Here is a 27,806-nt window from a genome sequence, read left to right on the forward strand (position 1 = left end):
GTCACCCTGATATTATTATCCTCATTTTACAGAATGAAGCAACTGAGGCTAACACAAGGTTCCATGGCAAATGCCAGCAGTAGGATGAGAACTAAGTTTGCCTCTCACTCCAAGCCCACCATTTTTTCTAAGATGCCTGCAGATTCCACACACTATCAGTTAGTGATATCTGATAAAATGATTTTAAAATCAAGCAATATGGTGCTTTGAGATCTTCAAGACCCCAGTGTAACTTGGGCTAAATCACTTCTCCCTCAGTATCATCTATCACAAGTATCTTCCTCCATACATAATTTCCATAAGTTTACATTTAAACTCAGTGTCTATGTTCAGTGTAACTGAAGCATGTCTGACAGATGACAGATGCTTTCAGAATCCTGAGTACAGAAATAAATGTTACAGAAAGACCAGCAACTTAGCAAAATTACCCTGCCTTTCCACAAAATAAGTGAACAAAGAGTTAAATCCTGGGCAATGATTTAAAATTTTAAGGTTATTTTTAGATTTCTATGAAACCCAACTATGAAGCAAACTGATTTGAAGTTTAATTAACAGGAGGAGTCTAGTCCTTAGTGCAGGACATTGCAAATCCATCACTTAGGAGTCACATGATACACTTTAAACATATTTTTAAAAATGTAATGAATCTTTAAAACTGGTTGAGAATGACTACTGTGGCTCTGTCATAGGTGGTGATGCATCCAAATGAACAATGACTCTTTAAATGGTCTGTTAATATAAAAAGTAAAGATCATACAATAAAGCACAATTTACTTCAAAGAAGAAAGTTATTACTATTGGCTTTATCTTACAGGGATACATAAACACCTTGTTGCATTATATCTCCCATGGACACATATAACAAGCAAAGCTTAAAAAATGGTTAGTTTTCTTCTCCCTTTTAGGAAAGAAAAAGAGAAAGAAAGTCTAAGAAGGAGAGAAATCTTAAACAACTTGTTTGTGACTGAGTTTAAAGGATTTTCTGACTGTCTTTCAAGGAATTGAAGATCAAAGTAGACTCATGTTCTAGTAAAGTATTACCATTGACTTGAATAATGGTTGATTGCATTGTTTTATTTTAAACTCTACAGCTTTTGAATCTACAGCCCTAAGGCTACAGATTTTCTATTCTATTTTGAGGACTCAAAAGCTAAGGAATTAGGTGTGACAAGCACTCCATATCTGTAGGTGAGTTTTTATTCCCTCAACTTTTATCAGAATCAGTTACATTTCTCTAGGTTCATATCATGATTTTTAAAAATCTCCCCTCAAGCCCCATCTTGGAATATCCTCTCTAAAATAAAACCTACCCTAGATTTAGACAACAGATTTTCAAAATATAGACAAATGAATTTTTCCAGTCAGGCTTGGTGACATTGAGAAAGCATTTTGGCCATTAATGAGCCAGGCTAACTTAGGTTGTGAGTAATTAGCTGATGAGGTATGTTTTTCTTTTAAGATGATTCATCACAGTGTGTTTTCTAAGGTAACTGAAGAACTCAGAGTAAGCTTGGGAAAATGTGTTTACCAGCTGCTTCTAGGTGGTAACTAGAATCTTGATAATTTTACCAAAATATTTTTCTTTAACAAGGATTCTCCTTCTCCACCTGGCTTGATGACTCCCATGGTTTTCTAAAGAGAAGATGCCACCAGCTTAAACATCTCTCTTCCTTAATTTAGCATTCATTTAACTTTAGATAGTCGACTTTTGGAGATGCTCAGTCATTTATGTGGTCCATCTTACTACTAAGAGAAGTATTACTATAAGCACAAGTTAAACTTATGAAGATTATGAAGATCAGTTAAATTTAGGCAAACTTTCAAACTTATGATTGAAGAAGTACATTTAATGAACTTTGAAGTTTTCTGTGAGCAACTGACGTTACTTATTCACTGAAGCCTGAACTTTAATGGTGTTCTAAGATAAATTTGTAAAATATCCTCTAATAAGAGCAAGGAATTTACTCTTAATTTCAATAGCCTGGTGCTATCTCTCCCTTGTCATACATTCATATCATGCTTAGTAATTATTAAATCAATTGAACAACATAAGGTTCCCTGAAAATGAAAAAGGTTCAAATTTGCATACTGCTATTATGTATCTTTAGTATTTTTGTTATACTCCTTCAGCACAAGCATGTATTCACTAGTCAATTTGTTTAGGATTAATAGCAAAAAGAAATGTTTCTTGCTATTAAGAAAATGCATTTCAGGGACTTCACTATTAAAACACATCTTAAGACCTTTAACCTTGGTTTCCCATTTTAAGCTACTATCTAACTAGAGCAAAGCATCCTTTGGTAGACGACAACTTCTAGACCCACAGTCCTTTCCTTCCACAAGAGCAAGCCAAAATCTGTGAAGTCAGTCATCACATTGACCTCTGAAAGCCTTTGTGCCATACAGTTATCAGTCTTTTCTTATATATTGTCCCAAAGAGAGATTACACATCTTCATTCTTTTTTAATACCTGGAATAACATTTTAAAAATTGAATTCCAGTTACAGGGCCGGGGGAAGTGTGGAGCAGTAATTAATCCACACATCATTTCTTTATCCAGTTTCCTTCCCTGTAGTGGCTAGAAATAAGAATAGTCGAGGAAGGAATTCATGTTTTGGAGATATCACAGCTTACCCAGTTAAGCATTACTTCTGCAAAAAAAAAATATTTAGAAAGAGACATGTCTGTTCTAGTAGACCTTAGTTTATCTTTAGAAATACTTGAACCGTGCCTATTTCGCGGAGGCAGGAGTGAAGGAAACGGCTGGTGTGGAAGGGAGGGAGAGGCGGAGAGTCATTGGTACCTGATGGTTTTTTTGACATTTTTGAAGATAGAATTAAGTAGAAAGCTCAGAAGTTTTCCCTTTGCACACTGGAGATAAGTTCTCCAGGAGACAGAGGAGGTAATCGATTATTCTTCACTAAGTAATAAAGTTTTCACTTGGGGCTCAACGTAGCAACGCACGTCCAAAAAAAAATTAAATATTGAAGATCCGCACATGCGCACTGAACAGCACTAGAATGCTCTTTCTTTCTTTTTCTTTACGAGCTGGCTCCTAGGCTCACCTCCCTTCCTCCCTCCCTCGGCCGCAGGCTCGAAGCTGTGAGCTATGTCCTTTGGAGAAGGACTGGGACTCCTCTCAAACAACTGGCTGGTTTTAAACAAGTGCACCTCTTGTTTTTCTAAGAGCAAGACACCCCGCAGCACCCCTTCTCTCCCCGCCCCCCGCCCCCCGGTCCCAAACCGAGATTTCTTCAGCTTTTGGGACAAGGTGCTTGAGGGGAAGGGGAGGGGGAGAGTAAGGGGAAGGGAAATCGGGCAGCAGGAGGGGCCGCTCGGGCTGGCACCTCGGTCAGCCTCCGGGGCAGCAAGCAGTGGCGGCTTCTGCTGGGTCCGCTCCTCGGGACCTCGGCTTCCGTTCGCCCAAACACTTCGGGAACACCCATCAGGGTCTGACTCGGAGTTTCCCGGGCCCGGGGAGGCACCTGCCCCGCGGGGAGCCTCCACCCCTCCCCTTTCCCCCGAGCGGCCCGGGGCTTTCCGGAGGCCGCCTTCGGAAGTGCCACGCTCAAGGTCTTTCTCCGCCCCAGGAGGGCGGCCTGAGCCTGAAGCGGAGGCCCGGGGTGGGGAAGCCGGGCCCTGGGCAAAGCTGTTTTCTCTTCCCCAATCCCCGCCTCCTCCAAAGGTTCGAAATAAAAGACGGCACATCCGGAGGGAAGGGGACCCCAAAGACCCCTCATCTCCCTGGACGGATGCCGCGTAACTCTTGTGCTTCTTTTTGGTCCTGGCCCGGTTCCCTCCTCCCCTCCCCTCAGTTCCGTGGGCCCCGCTAGACCTGCAGAGTTAGGAGGAAAGAGGAAAGTCACAGCTCCTCCCCAGCACGAACCCCCCAGAGCTGGGGGAGCTGCTGCCTCCCGGAGCCCAGCCAGCTGACAGCGGCCGGGCAGATCAAGCGGGAGCTGGCACTGACGCTGCCTGGCGGCCGCGGCCCGAACCCAGCCAGGTTGGCTTTCCCCCACGCCATCTAATCCATGCAGTTTTTTCCTTGGATGACCGCGATTTCCCTGCGCTGGGGAGCGGAGCCCTCTCCTCCCCACCCCCTACCTGGGCCCTACTTTGCTGCCCTTCCTGAAGGAGCCAAAGTCAGTCTCCAACAACGTAATCCTGGTCCTTCCTGCCCTTCGCCCTCCTTTCTCCGCTCGATTTTCTCCCTTCCCAGTCCTCGAAAAAATTTTCGTCTCTAGGGGAAAGTTAAGGACAGCGCAGAGGGAAAATAAGGTCTTCCTCCTCTTCCCCTGTTCTCCAAAGGACTAAGGGCCCGGGAGTAGAGTGTGAGGGAAAAGCTGGTCCGGGAAACTGCCCTCCTACAGCAAGAACTGCCCCAGCTGGCTGCCCCTGGGCTCGCAGAGCCGCCATCTACAAGGCTCCCCTCCTGCCCACTCCTGCCCAGAAGCACACGCATTCCCTTAGGTGGCCCCCTCCTTCTCCGGTGCGGGAAGTCCCCATCCCCAGCTGCCAGCGCACCCTCCCCAGGACGCAACTGGTTCTGCAGAGTGACCCTCTCTGGCCTCCAGCTAGGCGTGCAGCTACTGAAGTCTGGAGCCTCGGGGTTGGAAGGGGGTGGGGGGGTACGTGTGTGTGTGGAGAACGCTGTGTGGAGTGAGAAATTCTTACATAACTCTAGGCATAGACCAAAGCGCTTAGGAAAGCATTTGGAGATGGGCAAAAGAGGCCCGAACTGATTCTCTTTACTTGCAGGGAATCTGTTAGGGACTTCAGAACAATGGGGACTTGATGGGCTAGTAGCAGGGGTGGGGAACCTGCGGCCTCGAGGCCGCCTGTGGCCTTCTAGGTCCTCAAGTACGGCCCTTTAACGGAACCCCAACATCACATGAAGTCATAGGGTCGCACTTGAGGACCTAGAAGGCTACAGGCGGCCTCGAGGCCGCAGGTTCCTAGCCTCTGAGCTAGAGTTATATCAAATGCCCTGAGACATTTTTTGATCTGGTAATCTTCAGCTTTGGCTGTCTTTCTCTGTGCAGATAAACAGGTGGAAAAGGAAAGTGCCTACCAAGGAAGACATATTGAAACTTTTTGGAAAATTTTCCAACAGTCCCGAGGTTTTAAAGCTAGGCTTCTCCTCTGCTCTCCTCTCCTCTCGTCTCGCCTCCCCTCCCTTCTCTTCCTTCCTCTTCCCTTCCTTTTCTTCTCTTCCCTTCTTTCTTCTCTCTCTTCCCTGCTCACTCCCTAGCTAGCTCCGACACCCCCCTCACACACACACACACGCACACACACAGTCTTTCAGACACTCTTTATCTGTGCGTGTGTGTGCGTGTGTGTGTATATGTGTGTGTGTGTGTGTCTTCGAGGAAAGAGGCTGGAGTAGTGGTGGGATGAAGTTGGGGCAGGATGGAATGGTGTACAAGGGACCTCTTTTGGAAAGAAGTTTAAGATGACCTCAGTGTTTTCCGACCTGGTGATGCAAGGTTTGGGTTTAAGTTTTAACAGGAAGTTAAAACACTTTTTTGGAGGGCGACATTCGCATAAATACACGCTCGCATTTCGGAACACACTTTGGAAAAAATGAAACACGTGAGTTTTGGTAGTGTTTGCCTTTGTAGGGTGCAGAGCAAAGTTTCTGTTCCCTTTAGATATCACCACGTTTCATGCCGTCATCTGTGAATACACCTCAAGTACATTTCCACCAGTGATTAGTGCTAGAGAATGACTTTTGCAAGCGAAATCATTCGGGTTGGAGATAAATGTGAGAATAGACTTTTTTGGAGGTTGAAAAGAATGACTTCAATCCCGAGAGCCTGAAAGAAAAATCTGTACAGGTATATTCCTCTATCTGTTCATCCCTAGTTAGCTACATTTTTCCCCATCTAATGATCTGTTAACTGGGATTATTACACCTAACAAAAGAAAGTAAGCTTTATATTTTCAGTTTCTGCTTCTGTGTAAGAACTTTTGAACGATAAAGGACTAGGTCAAAAAAAAAGTCATTGACAAATCCACAGTTTGGGTGCCTGGAATCTTCTCAGATGAAATGTCTGAGCACCTTGACGTTTTAGGCTGCTGCTAAACTTCTATTACATCCAGTTTGGATCATGTTTAAATCACATGTTCACTCATCACTAATTGTGGCTTCACCACAGATACATTTTTGGGACCATTAATTTGACTGTTATACATGTATATTCTTAATTTGCTGATAATCTCTGCTATGACTTATGTGGGTCTTATCTTAAAAAATATTTGCCCTTCTTGGGAGGCAAACTAAATATTTCCTTACCATGACTTTAAATATTTACACATAACTATCAATTGCATGTCCATCTAAAAACTAAGATATTGTTTTACTTAGCTTTGCTTATTTAAAAAAATTTTAACCTGTGGATTAAAATTTTCACAGGCTCGACTTCAACTCAATTGATTTTTTCCTAAGTTGATTAAATAATTTGATCTTTTGAGAAATGTCACTGCCAAAACAGTATACACCATTTAAAATGTCATTTAAATTATGCACAAAGCTACATTCAAACAGTTGTATTTTAAAAATTGAAACTTTTAGTATATCAAGGTCCTTAGGTAATAATCTTTCCTAAGAACCCTAAAGAAAAAAAATCCCTTAATGTTAAAGCTACTACAATTTTCAATGGGATATATGCAGCACATAAGACAATAAGCCCAAAGACTTTTTTTTGGAACTCATTTTGAGAGTAAGAGACAGATGATTTATAATTGCTTGCTAGTTAAGTGAATAAGATTTTATGCTTTTATTTCCATCCTTCTTTTGCAAATAAAGGCAAATGAATTAAATGGAATAAAACAAACATGCCTGGCATGTTACAGTAAAGATCAGAATCCTTCAAAATCAAGTTTTCATGAAAATATTCCTTTTTGGGGAAAATTGGTTATTTAGTGTATGACATGTAGTATTTATTCAATTCATATTTTACATATGTACAACCAGTTGAATTTTACTCCATATATGGTACACACATATGAAACTACACATATGGAATAAAAATCAATTGATATAACAAGAATCAACTCATCAACAAGCAATTTATTCAACACCACTCTGTGTTAGGCACAGTCCTAGGTCCTGTGTTACAGTTCTTCCTAAGTCTTATGCAGGTGATAAAATGTGTAAACTACATTTTACTGTCAAAACTTTTTTTCTTTGGTATTAAAGTATTCCTATATTTACTGGGGGCTAATTGCTTTCCCTTCATTGTTGACTAAACTGTCAGTTGACATATGTATGTAAAGATATGCACAACATATATTTTTAGACAATTAAATATAATGGAAAGTAGTCAATTGAAAATCAAGAGGGTATATAACTTTTAGCAGTTAACTGGTTGTTGAATACACAGTCTTTCCTGACCATAAAAGTTCTCTACGTAAAATAGCTTTGTTTTACCTTTGCATTTGCCAGCATTTAAACTTTTAAACACATGGAGATCAATTCATATTGTAAAGTTTTTTTTAAATTAAACTTCATATCCCTTTTTTAAAGGTCAGAATAAACAGAAAAATTTAAGTGTTTTTGTATTTCCAATTTAAGTTAGATAGCCCATTAACACTATAATGCATTTTCCCTAGGGAAATAGTTTAATACATTGACATTTTTAAGTGTCATGCTTATAGTCTATAATAGAAACTTTAAAATATTAACAAGCTTTACTGTTTTCAACTTGAAAGTTCCAACTTTGTAGGACTTTTCCACTTAATACAGCCTATTTTTTTGAGGTATGGTTGTAATAGGAAGCATTTTAATTCCCAGAGTTTTAAATAACTTCAGGGATTTTTTAAGCAGAAGCTGCATATTTTCCCAAGCAAGTATTAAAAACAAAATGATACATTGAGCTAGCATAGTATTGGTTTAAGATCTGAAACCAAAGATGGAAAGTTTTAGTTTTAAAGAGGATATTTTTTTCTCTTTCAGAATGCAACAAGGAACTGAAAATAGGATTACAATAATGGTTGTTTTGTAACCTCAATTATTTTATTCATTGCTGTGCTTGTTTCCCTCCTACATCTCTATATGGAACCAGGAGCAATTTGATTTTTTTAGGGGCCTGTTCCCTTAGGGATGTTAAGAGCTTCATTGTGAAACATAAGCCTGGGAGCTGTTTAAACTAGTTATGCAGTATACCACTCTATTCTAAACTGGGGAAGCTAAAGAGGAGAGGAGTGCACCTGCTCTGGGGGGTGGCAGGTGCACAGCTGAACACATTTACCCCCTTCCCTGTTTTCTATTGCCAGTCCACTTACTGTGGTCTCTTGAGGTCTGCATGTAATCTCAGTGTTTCTTCAGGTCGGAGAAGAGATAGCAAAGATCTTCAAGATAGACTTATCCCAAATATAAAAGGTGAAAGAAAAAAAAAAGAACACTCCCTTTTTATAGCAAGAGAAATCTCAAGACTTCCTATACCCCATTACTTAAAGAGAGCTAAGGCTACACACAGACTTCATAGCAAGTAGAATTATCATTGGGAATATATGGTTTCTATAAAAACTATTTGCTTTAAGAATTCACCTTTTCAATAGAATATTTGCTAGATTGTTTTGAGGGTTAAGGCAACCTACAGGTGGTTGGATTAAGATCTTTTTCTTGTTAAAAAAAAATAAGAATTGAGATGATTTGAACTAAGGAAGTCTTACATAAGAATAACTTGGCCAAAAAAATTCAAGACATTCTTTAAAAAGGGGTTTAGATCTTTTCCTTCTTCCCCAACCCCTTTTATTTTTTCTTTTACAAAAAGTTATACAAAGTGAGGATTTAAAAGAAATATTAAAAATGAGGAAATAGTAAATTTCAACGTTAGTAGGAGCAAGTCATGGAAATGCAGGTATTTATTGAACTCCATTTTCTGGTCTTGTCTTTATTTTCTCTTGGAACGTACAAACACTTCAAAAGAAAAAAAGAAAAACCTTCCATGCCGTTTATAAAAGAATATAGACTGATTGCTTTGACCTTCAAGGAACTGGGCTTATTAAACTTGCTATTTTGAAAGGGATTCTGAACATTAAATTAGCATTTAAATTAGGAGAGATAACTTGACTTAAGAAGCCGACCTCAGAGTTATAATGACGTGGGTTCAAGTCCTATCTCTGACATATTGGCTGTAGGCTCTGGAACAAGTCACTTAAATTCTCAGCACCTCTACTCAACTTTCTAGGACTCTAAATTGAAGAATAAGTGTCAACTTGCATTGGTAGATGGAACTCCAAATTCTTAAAAAGCAATTGTCAAATAGCTTAGTGGCGTGTGTGAAAATCCCCTTGGTTCAGAGTGGAAAGACGACTGCATTCGCTCTAACTTTTATATTGAGCATAGTTGCTGTAGGTCACTTGTCACCTGCCTTCATATGTGTTTTCGGAGGCACAGGGGGCTTCTCCTCCTCCCAACAGGTTGGTTTAATGTAGATGTAGCAGTCAGGAAATCACCGCTAAATCTGACTATTTTGCAGGAAACTCTCTAACTGTAAGCAATCTTCAGTATCCACGCCCTTTTCTCAGTGCAGGGTGGGACACCCCTCAGTGACTGATTTCCTTCGGTCACTCTTTTGCCTAACTCATTCTAGCAGATTTGGGGGAAGTCCTTGTCTTTTAAGACGTGACTTGCTACGTAAAGGGTAGAGAGTGGAATTCCCCCTTGAATGAAGCTGATTTTCTTCCTAGTGACCAGGGTGGGGGGAGCAGATGCTTCTAGGATACTGAAATGGACGGAAGCTTCACTCCGAAAGTGGGTGGGCGAGCTCCTCACCTGTCACTTGCCGTGGGCGTGGTGGAGAACCAATGAAGGTCTCCGCTGTGACGCCAGAGCCCACACTGGCCCCGATTTGCCCTAGGACTCAACTCATTCCGTTTCCGGCGGGTTGCCCCGGAGACTGGGGTACACAAACTTGTCCACACAGTCTGGAGCTGAGTGGACAGAGCCTGGGGTCTCCGAGAAGAGGAGGTTGGCAGCCGTTGAACCCGAGGTTCCAGGCAGTGAAGAGAAGGAAAAGGCACCATGAGCCAGAGGCAGGTGCTCCAAGGTATGCCCCACCCTAGGGGGCTTCTATTTGGGGGACAGAAAAGAGCAGAGTCGGACACTGAGCGGGCGCGGGGGTGATGTTTCCTGGCATTCATGGCCTGTGCAATGCGTTCAGAGAAAAATAAGGGGTAAAGAAGGGGTGAGAGAAACAGAATGGAGAGGAGTTCGGGAGTAGGGCAAGAAAAAGTTTGGGGTTTTTTTCTTCGGGGAGAGACAGGGGAGGGAAAGTGTGAAGGGAGGGACTGATTGTACAGGAGAAAAAAAAGTTGAGGGAGAGACTCTGGAGATGGCAATAGGAAAAAGATTGGGGGGATGGAATTGGAGTGGAGATAGGGAAAATTTGAGGGAACGGACTGGAAACATGGATAATGTCGGGGAGGGGCTGGGACAGATATAGGGAAAAGTTGTGGTGAAGGACCGTGAGAGATTGAAAAAAGTTTGGAACGGCCTACGGAGGTATGGGGGAAAAGTAGAGGAGGTGGGGGAGGGGAGCTGGGGCAAGATACAAATCGGCGAAGAGGAAAAAGAGAGGGCTAGGCATCCCGTATTCAGGTACTCGTGTGCCCCTCTATGCTCAGCTCCTGGACTCTCTTCTCTTGCCCTCTTGCAGTGTTTGAACAGTACCAGAAAGCTCGGACTCAGTTCGTGCAGATGGTGGCAGAATTGGCGACCAGACCTCAAAACATCGAGACGCTGCAAAATGCGGGTCAGTTACTAACTATATCATAAAGTTCTCAAGCCTTCTCCCCTGATTACTATCTTGAGACTGGATCGGCCCCCATCTACCTGTTCTGCTTATTATCTCTACTTACTAATTACTGAATTTGCTCTCTCTCTCTCTCTGTCTCTGTCTCTGTGTCTCTGTCTGTCTGTCTGTCTGTCTGTCTCTCTCCCCCACCCCACCCCTCTCTCTCTCATCTCTCTTTCCCTCCCTCTTGCCTTCTGAACTCTGTGGTTGGAAAGTGGACTCTAACATTTCCCAATTCTTCTGCCCTACTAGGCTTAGGGAACTCCTAGTCCAAAAATCTGCACACACAGAGGCATTTGAGAGTTTTAAAATCGTTAGGTTGGGTAAAGGTGGAGAGGTGGAATTCACATTCAGACCTTCAAAATCACTTATTTCGGCCTTGGTGCATTAGGGAATTCTGCATGTTAATTCAAGGCCATAAGGACAGGGTGGAAGTCAATTTCAAGGAATAGCTGTTATCCAGATTAGATAGATACTTAGGACACATTTGGACTTATCAGTCTTTTTGCCTTTGATCATTTTTGACTTTCCACAGAAAAGATATTCCAAAGTACTTGACTTCTTGTTTATTTTCCTATTTTTATAGAAAAAAAAAGGGCACAGACAAGTGGACATTCACTCCAAAAAATTTCAAATATAAAAATGAATAAGTCTAGTGAGATTCTGGCTCTATTCCATCTTCCATTTCCTTACCCATATCCCCATTTTGAAACCCATATGCCCTCAATACTATAAACTATACAAGAGAATCTATAGGCTTCCCTTAAAAGTTTTGGTTATTGGGTATTGAAATTATGTGAGAACGTGGTGGTAGACAAGCTTGTCTTCTAGACTAAAGATAACCTCACTTGGCATTGCTTTGCTCTTCCAAAGTGAGGACTCTTCTAGTTTAAAAAAGATGCATATTTCTTGTAGGGATATTTCTAGTTAAAACACTCTCTTTTTTTCTGAAAAGAGGTTGAAGAAAAAATTGACAGTGTGAGAAGCTTTGGAAGTTTTATAGTCACCGTATATTTCTGAGGACAGGGATAATTACCATTCCCCTACCCTCTCTTAAATATCTTCCTTCTATCCCCAGGATTTTTGGGTTTTGTTCTCAATTGAGTTACCTGAAGGCAAGACTTGGAGAGTCCTGCATTAAAATCTTTTGTTCCCTGTCTTGTGTGTGTTCACTTTGTTTCTCCAACTATATTGTAAGCTGCTACGGGGTCTCAGGGCTGTGTGTGGGGAGTAACTTCTATTGCTTTTGTATCCTTCACTTTTCCAGGCTGCAAGTCTGAACAATAAATGATTGTTGACCTGATGGATTTAAATTTTTACAAGCACATGTTGCCTTATTTGAATGTAATTTAGTTTTCAGGCATTTTATTCAATGTTACCCCCAGAGCCCTTGGGTATGGCTACTTACTAATGAAGACTAATTTTGGAAATTGTAATATTCACTTCTTTTAGCATAATCTTATTTTGCAAACAACAAAGTGGTATCTAGTGGCTGAAGAAGAAAGTAATTGAACATTATGATTATAAATAAGGTTGGTAGTAATAAATACATAAACACCATTTGAGGTATGCTATAACTGCCTTTAAATGCTTCTCATATAGTAGAGGTAGATTGCCTTTGGCTATTACAGTCTCAAAAACATGTGAGGTAGGATGTCTAATAGCTTATTACAGAGTTTAATGAATCCAGATAGTTAGGCCAAGGAATTTACAGTGTATCTGTGACAAATATGACACCAAATAACTAAGTCAATTTTTACTTATTCAGGATGTTTATTGAATTTACTTATTCTGGTAGAGAAAAGGATAAAATTAATTTTAAAAATTACTGTTTAGAAATGAATGACTTGTGCTCTTCGTATTCCTTGAATGTACTCAGGTTTTCCTGAAATGTATCTTCTACAGATGGTTTTCAAGTGCCAAAGTTAATACTTTGAATTTAAAATTAGTGAAGAAAATATTCCATATTTATTTTCTTAATTAGTCTTTTTAAAAAAAAAACCCAAGCCTTTGTTATAGAAACTTTTATCATGATTAGTTGACAATGTTATTGAATTTATTACAATCTTTTTACTTAAGTAATATGGATTTAAACAATTTTCAAGTGTCACTTGAGTCTCAGAGTTATATAATTTTTTGGAGATACTAATAAAATTCATTTAAAACTATTTGAATGTTTTTAATTATTTTTACTAAATAGATCTACAGATTTGTTGAGATTTAAAAATAAAATTGATATAATTTAGAACTAAAATCTAAACAAGGAAAATAGTTATTAAATAATTCCTTACATATTTTCTACTGAGGTATCATGATAGAAGTGTTTTTTTCCTATTTTTTGACATTTTTCAATATGGCAGCTCTGATTGGAAATGCATAAAGAACATTGAACTTTCTGTAAGAGGCAATGGTATGTAGTAGAATACTTGCATACTACGCCAACTTCAAAACTTAATAAATGTATGACCTTGGGAAACCATTTCTCTAAGAAGGGGATAATGCTGTTTTCATGACCTTGAGAAACGCACTTTATAATCCAAAGTAATCATTATAATCATTATGCAAATATAAGAAGCTGCTATTAGTAATAAGTGTACTTTAATTGAGAAACATTGTGGAATATTGGAAAGTGTGATGGTTTAGGTATGAGGAAAATCTCGGTTCAAAGTTCTACTACTTTGTGTTTATTGGCTGTTTGACCCTGGGCAAGTCACTTGAGCTTTCTGAGGCTAGAAGTTTCAGAGAAGGTGTTGATCTACGTTGGTAGAGGAAATTTCCTCTATCAATGAAATAAAAAAATCTAGTCACTCTCCCTATAATTTAATTTAAATCCTTTATTGGATGACAATTAAATTGGAATTTTTGCTTTCTTTGTGACTTGGCTTTGTGCATGTAATGGGTCTCTTAATAATAATAATCCTGATAAGTCTGGAAGCCTTGATAATATATATTCAAAAATATTTGGATAAAGATAACTCCAGTGTCATTACTTAAAAGTTTGCAAAGCTGTCTTCCTTTATTACCATGTGAACAAACCTACTTTCTTAATTTTATATGTTTGTGAAGAATGAGTCTCTAGTATTTCTTTTACCATTTTTCTTTGAATTTTTTATTGTCATCTAATCCTAAAACTATTCCTCTCCAAATAATCGGTAACAGATAACCACTTCAGTCGAGATAACGTACTGTTATGTATGCGAGTTGTGGAATTTCTGAAACAAGGAGTAGTTAGTTGTTACAAAAAATGAAAAACAAGGCACGTGTTTCTTAGCATGTTGGCATACAAGGTGAATGTTTGGTGGTCCTTCCAGATTTGAACTTATAAAAACTTCAGGAGAATTCTTTTAAAACCACTTACTAACATGGAGTAAATGGTTGTGCACTTATTTATGGTCTTGTTAGAGGGAAAGTAAGGAATACCTTTAAAAATGATACTACACATTTTATGCATCAAACTTAACATAGTAAAATAATAAAGTGCATTGAAAACCAGATGTACACATTTTGTAGCAGAGGATGGGAATAAGGAAATATTATGACTTTTAAAGCTTGTGTTTACCTAAAGGTAACATGGTGCATTGAGGTAATACTTGGCTAATTCTGCCAAACAAACAAACAAACAAATGAATGAATGAATAAGTAAATAAAGGAAAATGAAGCTTGCTTTTAGGATAAAGTAATTTCATCCACCAGCCTAGTTTATATGGGTTGACTGTCCAAATAAATAAAACCAAATTAACAAATATTTATTAAATGTCTCTTTTGTATTCTAAGTACTGTAGGAGGAAGAAATAAAGAAATATCACAACTCTTCATTGTACTTGGCATAATAATTGTGAAACAGCTGATATTTATAGCATGCTTTTCTCATAACAGCCATGTGACATGGGATGTGCAAGGCTGTTACCCTCATTTTATAGATGAGAAAAATGAATCTTAGAGAGGAGGGACTTGTCTGAAGTCACAGAGATAATAAGTGATACCACAGTCAGAATCTGAACCTGAAATTCTGACTCTAAATAACTCAAATGCTAAAGAACTTTATTAGGATCTTAAAATTGGTTACTTTATTTGAACAGTAATGATGGAGCAGGACGTCATTCTTGGCTGTCCCTTGACTTTGAATCAATTACTTTTGAGTAAAAAATGAATAAAATAAAAATAATATGATTAAGAATATTGTGATGGGACAACTTTTTCCTAGTCATTTTCTTTCATACTCCTACCCTTTCTCACTTCCCTCAGTAAACTTTTATAGAGTGTTATTCAGATATACTGGCATCTGTTCTATATGGTATTAGCTACCTCAAAGACAATGAAACTTAAAAAAACCCCATTAATAAAGCAACGCCAGTAAAATCTAACCAATGTCATTTAATTTTTAATATTTATACTGATGAGTCCTGCAATTTGAAAATAACTAAGACAGTATTTTTACACGAAGTAGTAGGATTCTCAATCCTATAGTATCTTGAAAAAAAGCCAAGGAAAAGACATTAATATTTTGTGAAAACATGCAATACAAAACATTCCAAGTTGAATTGTTCAATCTGTGTCTTACTTTTTTCTGGGCCAAATTCACTTAACTTGGAAGGATTTCACTATTTGTCTATAAAGTATTTATTGGCTCTTGGAAAATGTTGTTTGCTTTATCAAAATAATGCAGTTTGATAGTCATCTAGATTGCCTACAGACTCTACAAAGCTATAGAAATGTATAAGCATAGATTAGAACTTTTCTTTACCTGGGTCAGGATTATTTATGGCAACAAATAGCATTTTAATTTTTGAACCTCATTTCCCCAGTTTAACATTCTATTCTTAGTGATGTTAGAAATATCACAAAAGTGTCTATCTTTTGCTTGCACGTTTGATCTTCTCTGTTTCACCAGGTCTTTAAAGGTTTGTTTTAAGCAGACCAGTCTTGCCTTGGTTTTACGTTAAACCTGATGTGGTCATTTGTTTTTGAAACTTTCAAACATTGAAATGTTCTTTAAAAAAATTCTCTCTCATACACACACCCTTGTCCAAACCTGTTTATTTAACAACCTATGATATTTTTACTGTTCAGAAAGTTTATTATTTTCTATGCAGTGATTTTTCCTATTTTGGAGAAAATTTTAAAAATATTTTAAGTCTTTTACATAAATAAAGGAAATAATTTTGATTATTCAAGTCATATTCTACAGATCTCCACAATACACAAAAAGGCCGACGAGGCAGAGGTATAGGGTGATGAAATTTTGTAAATAGATTAAGGAGGACAGAAAATTTGTAAATTGTGCTTTCAAAGTTCAACCGTTAATGGTTTTGGTTTTACTAAATATTTCAAGGAAATTGTACAACATATTGAATTTAATTTAATTGTATAAGATAAAGTTTTATAACATAATATATGAAATATATCAAACATTAAACAGTCCTTTTAGATGTTATAAATGTGGGGATGGGATAAAAAAGAAAGGTAATTGACATTTTTCTTTGTGATGGGGCTATTCAATAGGGATGTATTGAAAAGTGTTCCAGCATGATGTGCAGATTTTAGAATTCAATGTAATTTTGTTGAGTAGATATAATCTGTATTTGAATAAAATACAATATAAAACAAGAGGGTTTTATGGTTTTAAGTTCCAAACTTTTTTTAGAGTGGAAAGATCTTTAAAGAGTTCTATCACAAATGTTTGTCCTTTAATGCTGGCAGAACCATCACATTTAGATGCTGACATCATAGGCCACTTGTGAAACTTCATGAAGGAAAATAAATATGGCAAGAGCATCTGAACTAGATCAGTTATACAAAGAGGCAACACAATTTTGAAAGTGTTGAGGCTCAGTTTTCATAGTACCTGACAGTGGATATCAAAAGTTGGAAAAAAAAAACTCAGAAGTCAAAATTATGGAGAAAAGTTTACTAAAAAAATGCCAGTAACTACAAATCCGTATGCCTACTTTCCTATCTCTTATTTTTTTTTAAACAAGAGATGGCTGAAATTTGAGAAGGGAACAAAGGTTTTCAAAAAGGATATTTTACAGCAGACTAATCAGTCCACAGGGCAGCTAGATGGCGCCATAGTGCATAGAGTGCTAGGCCTGGAGTCTGGAAGACTTCCCTTTATGAGTTCAAATCTGACCTCAGACACTTTCTAGCTGTGAGACCTTGGGCAAATCACCTAACCCTGTTTGCCTCAGTTTCCTCATCTATAAAATGAGCTGAAGAAGGAAGTGGCAAACCAGTCTGGTATCTTTGCTAAGCAAACCTGAAATGGGGTTAAGAAGAGTCTTACAAGACTTAACAACAATGAATCAAGCTTACACACATTTATTGTTATATATATATGTATATATATATATACATATATATATATGTATATACATATATATATATATGCTCAGACTGCACATGCAAAAACAAAATAAATTAATCCTTTTTCTCAGTTATAGGAGTTATATACAGATACAGAGTAAATATAAGCGTATATGTAAATACAAAATATTTGCAAATAAAATACTAGATAATTTTGTTTTGTTGACTATCAAAAAGCAGGTGTTTTGGTAGAGCAAAATTCTATCTTGCATGCTCTCCTAAAAAGGGATCTTTCCTTATCTGTCAAAATCATACAAAGATGCAACAGTCACAGAGACAATATTTTCATTGACTCTGTTGTTAGTAATGTCAGGTGAAGTACAAAATAAGGAAATATATGGACACCAAATGTACTTGCACCCAGAGGGTGTCCTGTGTAGGTGGTGAACAGAAGAGGGAATCCCAATAAATGGTAAGGTCCTCCAGATGCTCCTCTTTCTGGGTATGCCATTCTGATCACATGTGAGGTCCAAGATGTTCCTGTTTGTGGGTGATATTGCATAATTGGCATCTAATCCAAAGATAGTGCAGAGCTTCCTAAGAGAGATTTATAATTACCCAAAAGAGTTTGACATAACTACATGGGGAAACCAAACAAAAAAAAACCCCAAGCAAATAAAAAAAATCCAGATTATGATTTGTAGTTTAATGGGCAACCTAAAGAATTGGCCCCATCAGTGAGCATATACTGCAAATAGACCATATTCTGGGACCCATAATTATACAGGAGGAAAGAGTACCGAGAGTTGCTTTCGGGAAATTGGACAGAACTTTCAGTGACCCTGAGCTTCTCCTTGAAAAACAAAGGCCCATATTTTAAATAAAAATATTACATATTGATGTTATTATATATTATTGTATAAAACATAATATTATATAGTGGTGCTACATGGTTGTGAATCATTGAATGCCATTATCTCAAAAAAATTAAAGTTGGAGATCCACCAGGTCAATGGAGAGACTTACTACGGACATGAGCGAGTAAATGACATTATCTTTATAGAATTTCACAGTAAGAGGAATGTAAAGTATTACCGCCACATAACAGATATGGGATGTGAGTCAGCTGGCTTAGGTTCAAGCTTAGGTGAGTTGGGAAATGATTATATTATTGGCAAAAATATGGTAGTTAAGGGGAGGAGCCAGAGTATGGGGTAAAACATGGCTTAGTTGTAGATGTGTTGAATTTGAGGCAACAGTTCCTGGATGAACTACATTAAAACCACCTTAGAAAGATAATTGACTTTTTGATTAAAGATTTCTAGAGCAGATCCTCCCTTGCTGTCAACATTAGGGTGACCTGTCAATAATAACACACGGGAAGGATTATTTCATTGTTTCCCAAACTCTAGAGTACCTAAGGACCATCTCCAGAGTTTGGATCAGCACTACCTAGGTGGGATAGGAAGAAGTCAGTTTAACTTCAGAAAACCTCTAAGCTGGCAGAAACCTTCTCTACCCAAGTCTATATATTCCTGACATTTGACTCATGGCATGGATCCAAATCAGACTGGGGATCTTCTAAAATGTCTTGTATGTATTGGTATATTGGGGGACATGTCAAAATGAGCCTATATTTTCAGGAATTTCTTGGACCCAAGGGCTGACTCTAAGAATGTCAGTTTTAGAGAGCACTTGGGAGACTTTAGAGTCATTTTTTAGCTACACTGGGTCTGAAGGCCTCACAGCTGTCTTGCAGTACCACTGGCCTTCTGAGACAGAACCAAGAGGCCTCAGTTACTGATCTGTCCTGTGGTTAAGAATCTCTTGCTGGCTTGGCCAGACACCTCCTGTGCTGGGCTGTGCTCCCCTTTTACTCAAGTGAGACGGACCTTTCTTGAAGTCCTCTGAAGTTATTTTGGGCTGGAAAATTGTTTCACCATGTTTTTGTGGGTTCTGTCACTCCAGAATTTGTTTAGAGGCTTAATTTAAAGTTGTTATGAGGGAAACAAGGGAGAGCTCAGACAACTTCCTGGCTTCTCTCTGCCATCTTGGCTCGATTCTTAGAGCCATTTTTTTTTTTTTTTTATCATCCACAGTGTGAAGTTCCTTTTCTCTATAAGGAGGATATAAACTCCTTGAAGGCAAGGTCTGCCATTCTTTTGTCTTGTCTCTAAAGGCTGGTACGGTGCCTTCCTTGCACATTTGCTAAGTTTAATAAATGTGAGTTGAATTGAAGTTAATGGGTCAGTGAGATGTTAGGACCTCTCAGGGGATGACATATTGACTTTTAAAAATTTAATATAGAATATCTTGCATATGAAAAGTGTTTGATGAATATTAATTGGTTGATTTGATATGGATACATTTATGTCTTCCTTATCTGTTTATTCTTTTTTCTGTTATTTAACCACACTTTAAAGATATCATTTTTTGAGCTGCTAGATCACCAAAATGTTTTTAGGGTATTTTAGACCATTCATATACATATTCCTTGTAGAATTCCTCAGATTTTTTAAATTCTCTTATTGTTGCCCTTTCATCCCAAGCCACGCTTGTTTAAGCAAAATTTTCTACTTCCCTCTGAGACCCCATCCCAGTGAGTGTTTGTTGCAGCAAATGTGTGTGTGTGTATGTGTGTGTGTGTGTGTGCTTGTGTACAATCAGGAGATCTATAGATCAATTGAGTTTTTGTACACTTCTTACACCCCTCCCCTCTGAACATTTGAATAAATTACAGGATGTAAGGGATCAAGTAATAGAGACAATGAGGTACTAAATTCTTAAAGAAAATGGCAAGCAGTATTTACATTAATTCAGGAGAAGTGACTACGTTCTTCAGTCAACTTTTTGCTGTCATTATAGGATAGAATGCCTAGTCACTGGTTGGCTGAAGGATCAACCAAGGCCATGGTGACCTTTAAAAAGCAAGATACTCTCTTAGGGAGTTAGCTGGGAGAAGACAGAAGGGAGGAAGAGAGAAAGAAGGAGAGAGAGACAGAGATCCAGAAAACGTGAGAATGTTCTGAGTTGACAATAGTCTATGGAAGATATGTTTTATTGATATCACATGTGTAATTTATACCAAATTGCCCACCATTTTAGGAAGAGGGGAGGGGAGGGGAGGGAGGGAGAAAAATTTGGAACTCAAAAATTTTGTTAAAAGGGATGCAAAAATTGTCTTGACATGCAATTGGGAAAAAATAAAATATTATTTTAAAAATAATCTATAGAAGAAGTACCCAGCTCTCAAAAAAGAATTATTCTATGACTTTTCCCTTGCATCAGCTCCAAGGCCTAGAAGGAGGAGATGATTTCTTTCTCTTCACCTGCAATGATGCCTTGTAAAGAAGTAAATTGTTTGGTAGGAGATGATGTGCCCGTCAGAATGCAGGACCAGAGAATCCACTGAGATTTCAGCTGGAGTTGAGAGTTAGCCTTGACAGTTAAGAGTTGAGTGGTGATGATTAGTAGGCCGGGGCAGTCCGTAGAGAGGATGCCCTCATAATGAAGGATGAAGAGGACATCATGAGAAAAGAAAGAACATCAGGACCCAGAAAGCACTGATGGTACGACTGGCGTTGGCTACCTATAGTTTCCCAAGTGTTTGCCTCTCTGCCATACTATACACAATGTGTCGTCCACTCTTTGCACTGATGGGTATATTGGGAAGAAATGCCCCTGGTTTATGATGTTTTGTTACTGTGATTCATGCTATGCATTTTGGTAACAATCTTTACTTTGAGCTAATTGTGCCAAATGATTGACAATTGAAGATAAGTCCACTGGTAGGAGCTTTTGGGTCACAGTTTTGGGAGTGTGGATCTATACAACAGAATAAACTTTAGGTTAGTCACCCACTATGGAACCTAACTTATAGGCTCAAACTATGGATATAGGTGCTGCTACATCAATAATAATATTATAAATAATATGGCTATTAATATTGATAATATGGGTATATTGCTACATCAGTACTAATATTATTAATAATTAACATTTATATAATTCTTTGAAGCTTGCTAAGGAATTTACAAATATTTTTCCATTTTGTGCAATATTTCACTGAGCCTAACCTGCTTTGTAGCAACTCTATAAGGTAGATGCTATTAATAATGAAAATAAAATAGTCGCAACAATAATGGCAGCCATCATTTCTACAGTTCTTTAAAGTCTGCAAAGTCTTTTGTGAATGTTGATCCTTCCAATGATCCTGTGAGATAGATAGGTACTATTATTATCCCCATTCTGCAGATGAGGAAATTAGGAAACAGAAATGAAGTGACTTGTTCAGAGACGCAGCTAGTTAAGTGTCTGAGACAAGATTCAAACCCAGGTCTTCAGGATTCCAAATCCCTATATCTATGAAATTTCACACCTGGCTGCCTCTTAGAGTGAACAAATTGAGGTTTTGTAGGCTTGGCTAGAGTCACACAGTTTGTTAGTATCTGAGTTAGGATTTGAAAATATTCCAGGTCTTTCAGACTCAAAGCCTAGTGTTCTACCCAATATACCACACTGCTTTCTGACCTAGGGATGCAGGACAGCTGTAAGATGGATTGGGTTTTTGCAGAGAGAGAAAAATAAGAAGTCAGCTGGGGCTAGACATTGACTCAAAAACTTCAAAAATAAAATACTACCAGTCATTTTTGCCACTCATTTGTGTTCTGGCCTATAGAAAAAGAAAATAAAAACCTAGATAATCTCTTTAGGTTAATAATTCTTAGAAAATAACAAGGGGGCTAGATATGCCTTCTATCTTAGAAGAAAAGCACTGTATATAGATAACTCATGTTATCAACTAAAAATTTAGATTGAAAAGGAAAGGATAAACTCTTTACCTATGTTAATTTTTTAAATTTTATTTTATTCAACTTTAAGAAACAGGACCATATGGACATTATTTCCATTAAAATCTAGTTTGATATTTTCCCCTATAATAATTACAAACATAATTTGTAGCCAGTTCTGGAGTGAAACATAACTTGAATGTCGAAATATCTCACTATTTAGCAAAGAAGTCCTATAACTACTGAAATATTTTTTGTAGTTATGAAAGTCTGCCCCTTACAAGACCATGTGGTTGAACTGACTTGTTCAAGAGATAGGGATAGAAGTAGATTTTAAAATTGTAATCTACCACAAAAAGAGCTGAAAATGATGATATCGAATAACTATATTAATAGTTACGGTGATGTGTAACACAGTTGACTATAGTAGATGCCAGAAACTTTTGGCACTAATGCTAAATATGTTGAGCTAATTTTCACTGGCAAGCAGGCAGTTGGCTACCCTCATGCTTTTCTCTCTCCTGCTTATGAGAACGTTTGACCATTCTCTGCAAGAGTTAACAACACTCTCCCAACCTATTCCCCAAGAAGAGTGTTTGGTGAATGCATGCCAAGTCTCTATCTACCACCGAATACGTTCTAACGATACTATTAACAAATGACATTTAGAAAGAACTTTATATCCATCATTTCACTTGCCTCTCTAAGCAGCTATCTAAGGCAAAAAGTAGAAGGATGATTAATGTGGTTTTGTAGATGAGGAAACAGAGGCACTTTGAGATGAGGTGACTTTCCCAAGGTCACACAGCCAGGTGGCAGAGTCAGTATTCAAGCCAGCCATCTAGCAACACATCCAGAGTTCTTGCCACTCTTCCACAATTCCCTCTTTGACCCGTTAGAAGGCAGAAAAATAAGATAGTTGGTGCATCTATTTTGAACCATTGCTGAGTTCTGGTCTATGGTACTATATCTCCTTGTCCTAAGACGAGTATAATACTTCATTATTCTTAATGTACATGATAACATATGGATTGCTCACATTTATATAGAATCCTACATTTTACAAAGTATACCTAAGCTTAATTCTCTAATGATATTAAATAACATCTAACTTGTGGCTTCTGAGAGAAATATAGAACATTGTCTATATACATAATAATTTTCTAGACTGTTGAAAAGCTGGAGAAGTCTTTGGCTTTTAATCGCTTTGTTATGCTGGACTTCAGGGCATCTATGTGACATCTCACAATCTCATCAGAACCCTGCGTGGTCCTACAAAGAACCTAAACTTTTGGGACCCTGTGAAATAAAGTCATTAGTGGACTGGACTTTTGGAACCCTGGAAGACTATAGGTCCATGGTTTTCTATATCCACCCTTATTGTAATACATTCTTACTGTAATTGTCGGCACCGTTAAACTGAGTTCTGAGATGGGGGGGGATGGGAACATCTACCGTCTGGCACTTCCCTGATTGGCTTGTATGTCTGATATAGAAATGCACCCAGTTTCCTGGAAATACTGTTAGCAGACTAAATGAATATTCAGTGATAGTTTGATTGAGTGATGCGTGACAGTGGAAATCACTTCCTGAACAGATGTCAAAGTAAGTGAAAACATATATTATTAAGGAATCTATTTTTAAGACAGGATTAAATAAATAACAAAAATAAGAAACAGAGAATGTTGTACATATGTGCTCGCAATGTCAACAGGCATATGTTTTTCAACAACCTGCTATATACAAAGGTACACTTTCTAAGTACTTATGTTAGGATGGTTAGTATGCTATCCCCAAATAGCTCCTACCATCCTACTATAATCATTTTAACCAGAAATTTATTAAATATTCCCATTATCTAGCATCTTGAAGTTTAGAGTTCTTTCTTTAATCCACTCCATGAGCATGGCAGTAGTGTTAAGTGATACTATATCCATTTTACAGATGAGGTTAACTATTATAAATTGCGATGAAAAATTGGAAGTAATTCTCACCTAAAACAAAACTCAAGAATACATATTATATTAATCCCATCAAATCAAGAAGAACAAAATTAATGGTTTGCTAAATTGGATTCATATGAGAATCTTGTGTAGAAAGGAGATGACTTGAAATTCTTTGCAGCTCTGATTTCAAACTATAAGATGATTCTCCTATATATGTAGGATAGAAACCATATGAGGCACTCTAGCAGCATGTGAGAGATTCATGTTGTAATTAGCACATCAGTGGGGAGTGGGAAATGGTTCCCTTTGAAAAAGGGGAAATATAACAAAAAGGTAATACTGGAATTTCTGATGACTTGAGCAAATGCAGCACTTGTAATCATAGTAATATCACCCCTGGGCACTGGAGAAAATCTGGCTATGGGCTAGAGGCTCTCTCCATCTGCTCTGAAAAAAAATCAAGAGAAGATACACAGTTCTGTAAAATGTCATCTTTTCACTTTAAAAAGGGAGCAGAAATAGTTCAGAAGGGTATATGGCTAAATTGTATCACTGTTACAAAACCATTTGCCATGTAATAAATGACATACATGGGCCACACAAACACAGGGGCAATGAGTTGCACTGACTTTGTCAGTATCTTCTCAAATAAATGACTTGACTTGGAATGACAGTTATTTAGTGACTGTTATGCACATACACCACACACATCTGGCGTGCTGGGTTATATTAATTAAATTTGAAGTAGAATAGATTTCCCTAGTCAAAGCATTTGTGTAAGTACTTAGTGTGTGTCCAACACTCGGCTAAGTTCTGTAGAGCTAAAGAGCATGGGATGTAATTAAATCTCTTCAGGACAATAAAATGTTATACGATTCTTATTTTCTTTTACTCAGTCCCTCAGTAGGAGCAGGGAAGTGGAGGGAGACTGTCCTTCTAGGATGAGAGTTTTTCAGTCTTCAAGACTATTTCAAGGATACATCATTTCATCTGTGTGGATGCTCCCTCTCCCTTTGCAGACTGCAGTTGTCTAAACTTTAGTAGATACACTATCATGGGCTTTAATCTTAGTATTTTTGTTGTCCTCAAGTCATTTCTCTGTTGTGTCTGATTCTTGGTGACCTCATTTGGAGTTTTCTTGACAGAGATACTGGAGTGGTTTGCCATTTCCTTCTCCAGCTCATTTTACAGATGAGGAAACTGAGGCAAATAGGGTGAAGTAACTTGCCCAGGGTCAAACAGCTAGAAAGTGTCAGAAGCCAAATTCAAACTCAGGGAAAATGAGTTTTGAGAGAGGGCAGTGCTCTATCCACTGCACCACCTGGATGCCTCTAGTATTTTAAGGGACCTCAACTAGAGGTCATTTAGGCCAACTCTTAACTTCAATAGGAATTCTCTTACCAAAAAAAAAAATGTAGGCAAGTGATTATTCAGCCTTTGTGAGAAGACTTCTAGGGACAGAAATTTATATTGTCTCAAGGCAGTATATTCCACTTTGGGGCAATTCTATAAGGAAATTTTTCCTTCCATAAAGCTAATGGCCGCCTAACTTTTCTTGTACCCATTGCTGCTGGCTCTTCCCTTTGGGGCAACACAGACCAGGTCTAATTCCTCTTGCTATGTCCTTTACCTAAGACTTCTCATCTCCAAATGAAATACGCCAGGTTCCTTCGATCAAATAAAAAAAAAAAGCACCTACTATGTACTAGAATGTGCTAGGTGCTGGGGCTAGCACCCAAAGATGCTAAAAATGAACGGTTCCTGCTCTCAAGGACCTTGATATTCTATTGTGCTCATATACTGTAGTTTCTAGAGAAACAGAGCAGAAAAAACACTGTACTCACATTCAGTAGACTTGTACTTATATTTTGTCACTAACATCATTTACTTTCTGTGGGAGCAGGGGTAAGCCAACCAGTCTTTGCAAGTTTCAGTTTCCTCAGCTTTATGATGGACATAATAATAGTTTCAGTGCCTACCTCCCTGGGTAGTGAGAAGAGTCCTTAAAGTACCAAATCCTTGCTTTGCATTTCATCACTTTGTCAATGTTCTTCTGAAAATAGGGCACTTGGACTGATGTGCTGATGCCCTGAAGGTGATGGTAGGCATCAAGACAGAATTATACAGAAGGCATAATACATAATAATCAGAAAATAAATAAACCTTGGGGGGAAAAACAGAAAACCACCTCAAAAGAATAGCTGAAGGAAGCCCTTATCAGCTAACACATTATTAGTAAACAACACCTTGACAGTCCTTATCAGCAAACATGTTATTAGCAAACAGCACCTTGCAGAAGATTAGTAGATAGCCAGCTGAGAACAAGAAAACAGAGGCTAGAAGATGTCTGGGGCTCTAGAGTGGGGTAAGGAGAACCTGGAAGGGAAAGGGGAGTGGTATTATCATCAGGAAGGAAAAGGAAGAAGGGGGTGTTTTTGTTAAGGGAGGTAGGAAAGTATGAAAGACAGATTTTCCCCTATTTTATAATTTTGTGTGAGGCTATGAACCTTTGGGGATAATGAACCCACAGCCCATGTAAACAGAGTGACACAGATTATAAATACTGTAAGGATTCAAAGAAGGGAATGGGTGTCAGCAGATATGAGAATAGAGGAGACCTTGACCAGCTGGACTTTGAAGGTTAGGGGTGGGGTTTGGATAGACGAGCAGATAAAGACAGACATTTCAGTCTGAGGGAACAGGCTTACAGGAGTTAATATCTGCTGTGTCTATGAATTCTTTGCAATGAGACAGAAATGAGGGAGTCAAGTGTTCAACTTAGGGAGGTTACAAGAATTGTGATGCCATTGAAATGAACAGAAAGAGGCAGGATGACTTAGTAGGGAAGGTCCAGGGGTTCAAATATCCCTTCCAAAACTTCTAGCTATTTGACCACCTCCCTCCCCAAGTCTCTTAATCTCTCTATATTTCTGTTTCCTTATCTGGAAAAGGAAGAAGTTGAACTCTGTGGTGTCCAGGTTCCTCTGAAATTGAGAAGGGAGACAGATTAGACACAATGAATAAAACACAGTGTCTCACAACAGGTCAATGTAGACAATTGGAAATGGAGAATTAGAGTGCAGGTGAATCCTCAGTTGTAGAAAAAGAGGAAATCATGAGGACCAAAGTAAGTAATTGAGTGATGGAGCTCAATTAGGATAAGGTTACTATAGAGGGAAGGCTATCAAAGGAAAGAAATGAGAGATGAAAAGAGTTCCAATCAGTAATATAAAATGTCAAAGAAAAGTAAGGAGCACGAGAACTAATAAGCTTTGGAAGGGGCTTGAGTTATTAGTGACCAAAAGAGTTTTGGAGGCAGAAATGGAATATTCTGCAGTAAGTTAAGAAGAAAGTGAATACAGAGAAATATTATGGATGTGTATTTGTTTAAGGAGTTTGAGTGAAAGCTGGGGGATAAATGAGAGGACAGGGATAGAGCACTGGGACTGGGAATCAGAATCTTCCTGAGTTCAAATCTCACCTCAGACACTTACTAGCTGTGTGACCTTAGGCAAGTCATGTAATGTTGCTTGCCTCAGCTTCCCCATATGTAAAAAGAGCTGGAGAAGGAAATGCAAACCACTCCAGTATCTTTGCCAAGAAAACCCCAAATGGGATCATGGAAAGTTATCAACAATGGTCAACAACAGTACAAAACCAAGGAGGACATGAGGTTAATGAAAATTTTGTCGTTTTTGAAGATAAGTGCAATAATCACATTTAAAAACAATGGAGAAGGAGAAATTTAAGATGTTGAAGAGAGGGGGGATAAGAGTGAAAGGGAGGTCTCTTTGGAAGCAGTGGGGTGTGGGAGTGGTTTCAAAACAAAAGAGAAAAAAAGTCTATTGGCTATGGATGGACAATTGAGTCAATAAGCATTTATTAAACACGTACTGTATGTCAGGCACTATGCTAGTGCTTGGGGATACAAGGAAAGGTACACACACATGCACACCCCCCCCCCC

At 38.3% G+C, this 27,806-nt stretch overlaps 1 protein-coding gene across 1 annotated transcript in view; it reads left to right on the forward strand.

Moving 5' to 3' along the window:
• The first annotated feature begins 9,886 nt into the window (after window positions 1–9,886).
• The window catches only part of SPAG6 (sperm associated antigen 6), an 86,054-nt gene continuing 68,134 nt past the window's right edge, over window positions 9,887–27,806 (forward strand). Inside the window, exons 1-2 of the mRNA XM_072651695.1 lie at window positions 9,887–10,055; window positions 10,665–10,760. Of these exons, the coding sequence (XP_072507796.1) occupies window positions 10,031–10,055; window positions 10,665–10,760 (121 nt within the window). The 5' untranslated portion in view covers window positions 9,887–10,030. The remainder of the gene's footprint in view (window positions 10,056–10,664; window positions 10,761–27,806) is intronic.

Source organism: Notamacropus eugenii, chromosome 3 (genome assembly GCF_028372415.1).
Source record: "Notamacropus eugenii isolate mMacEug1 chromosome 3, mMacEug1.pri_v2, whole genome shotgun sequence".
Taxonomy (NCBI): domain Eukaryota; kingdom Metazoa; phylum Chordata; class Mammalia; order Diprotodontia; family Macropodidae; genus Notamacropus; species Notamacropus eugenii.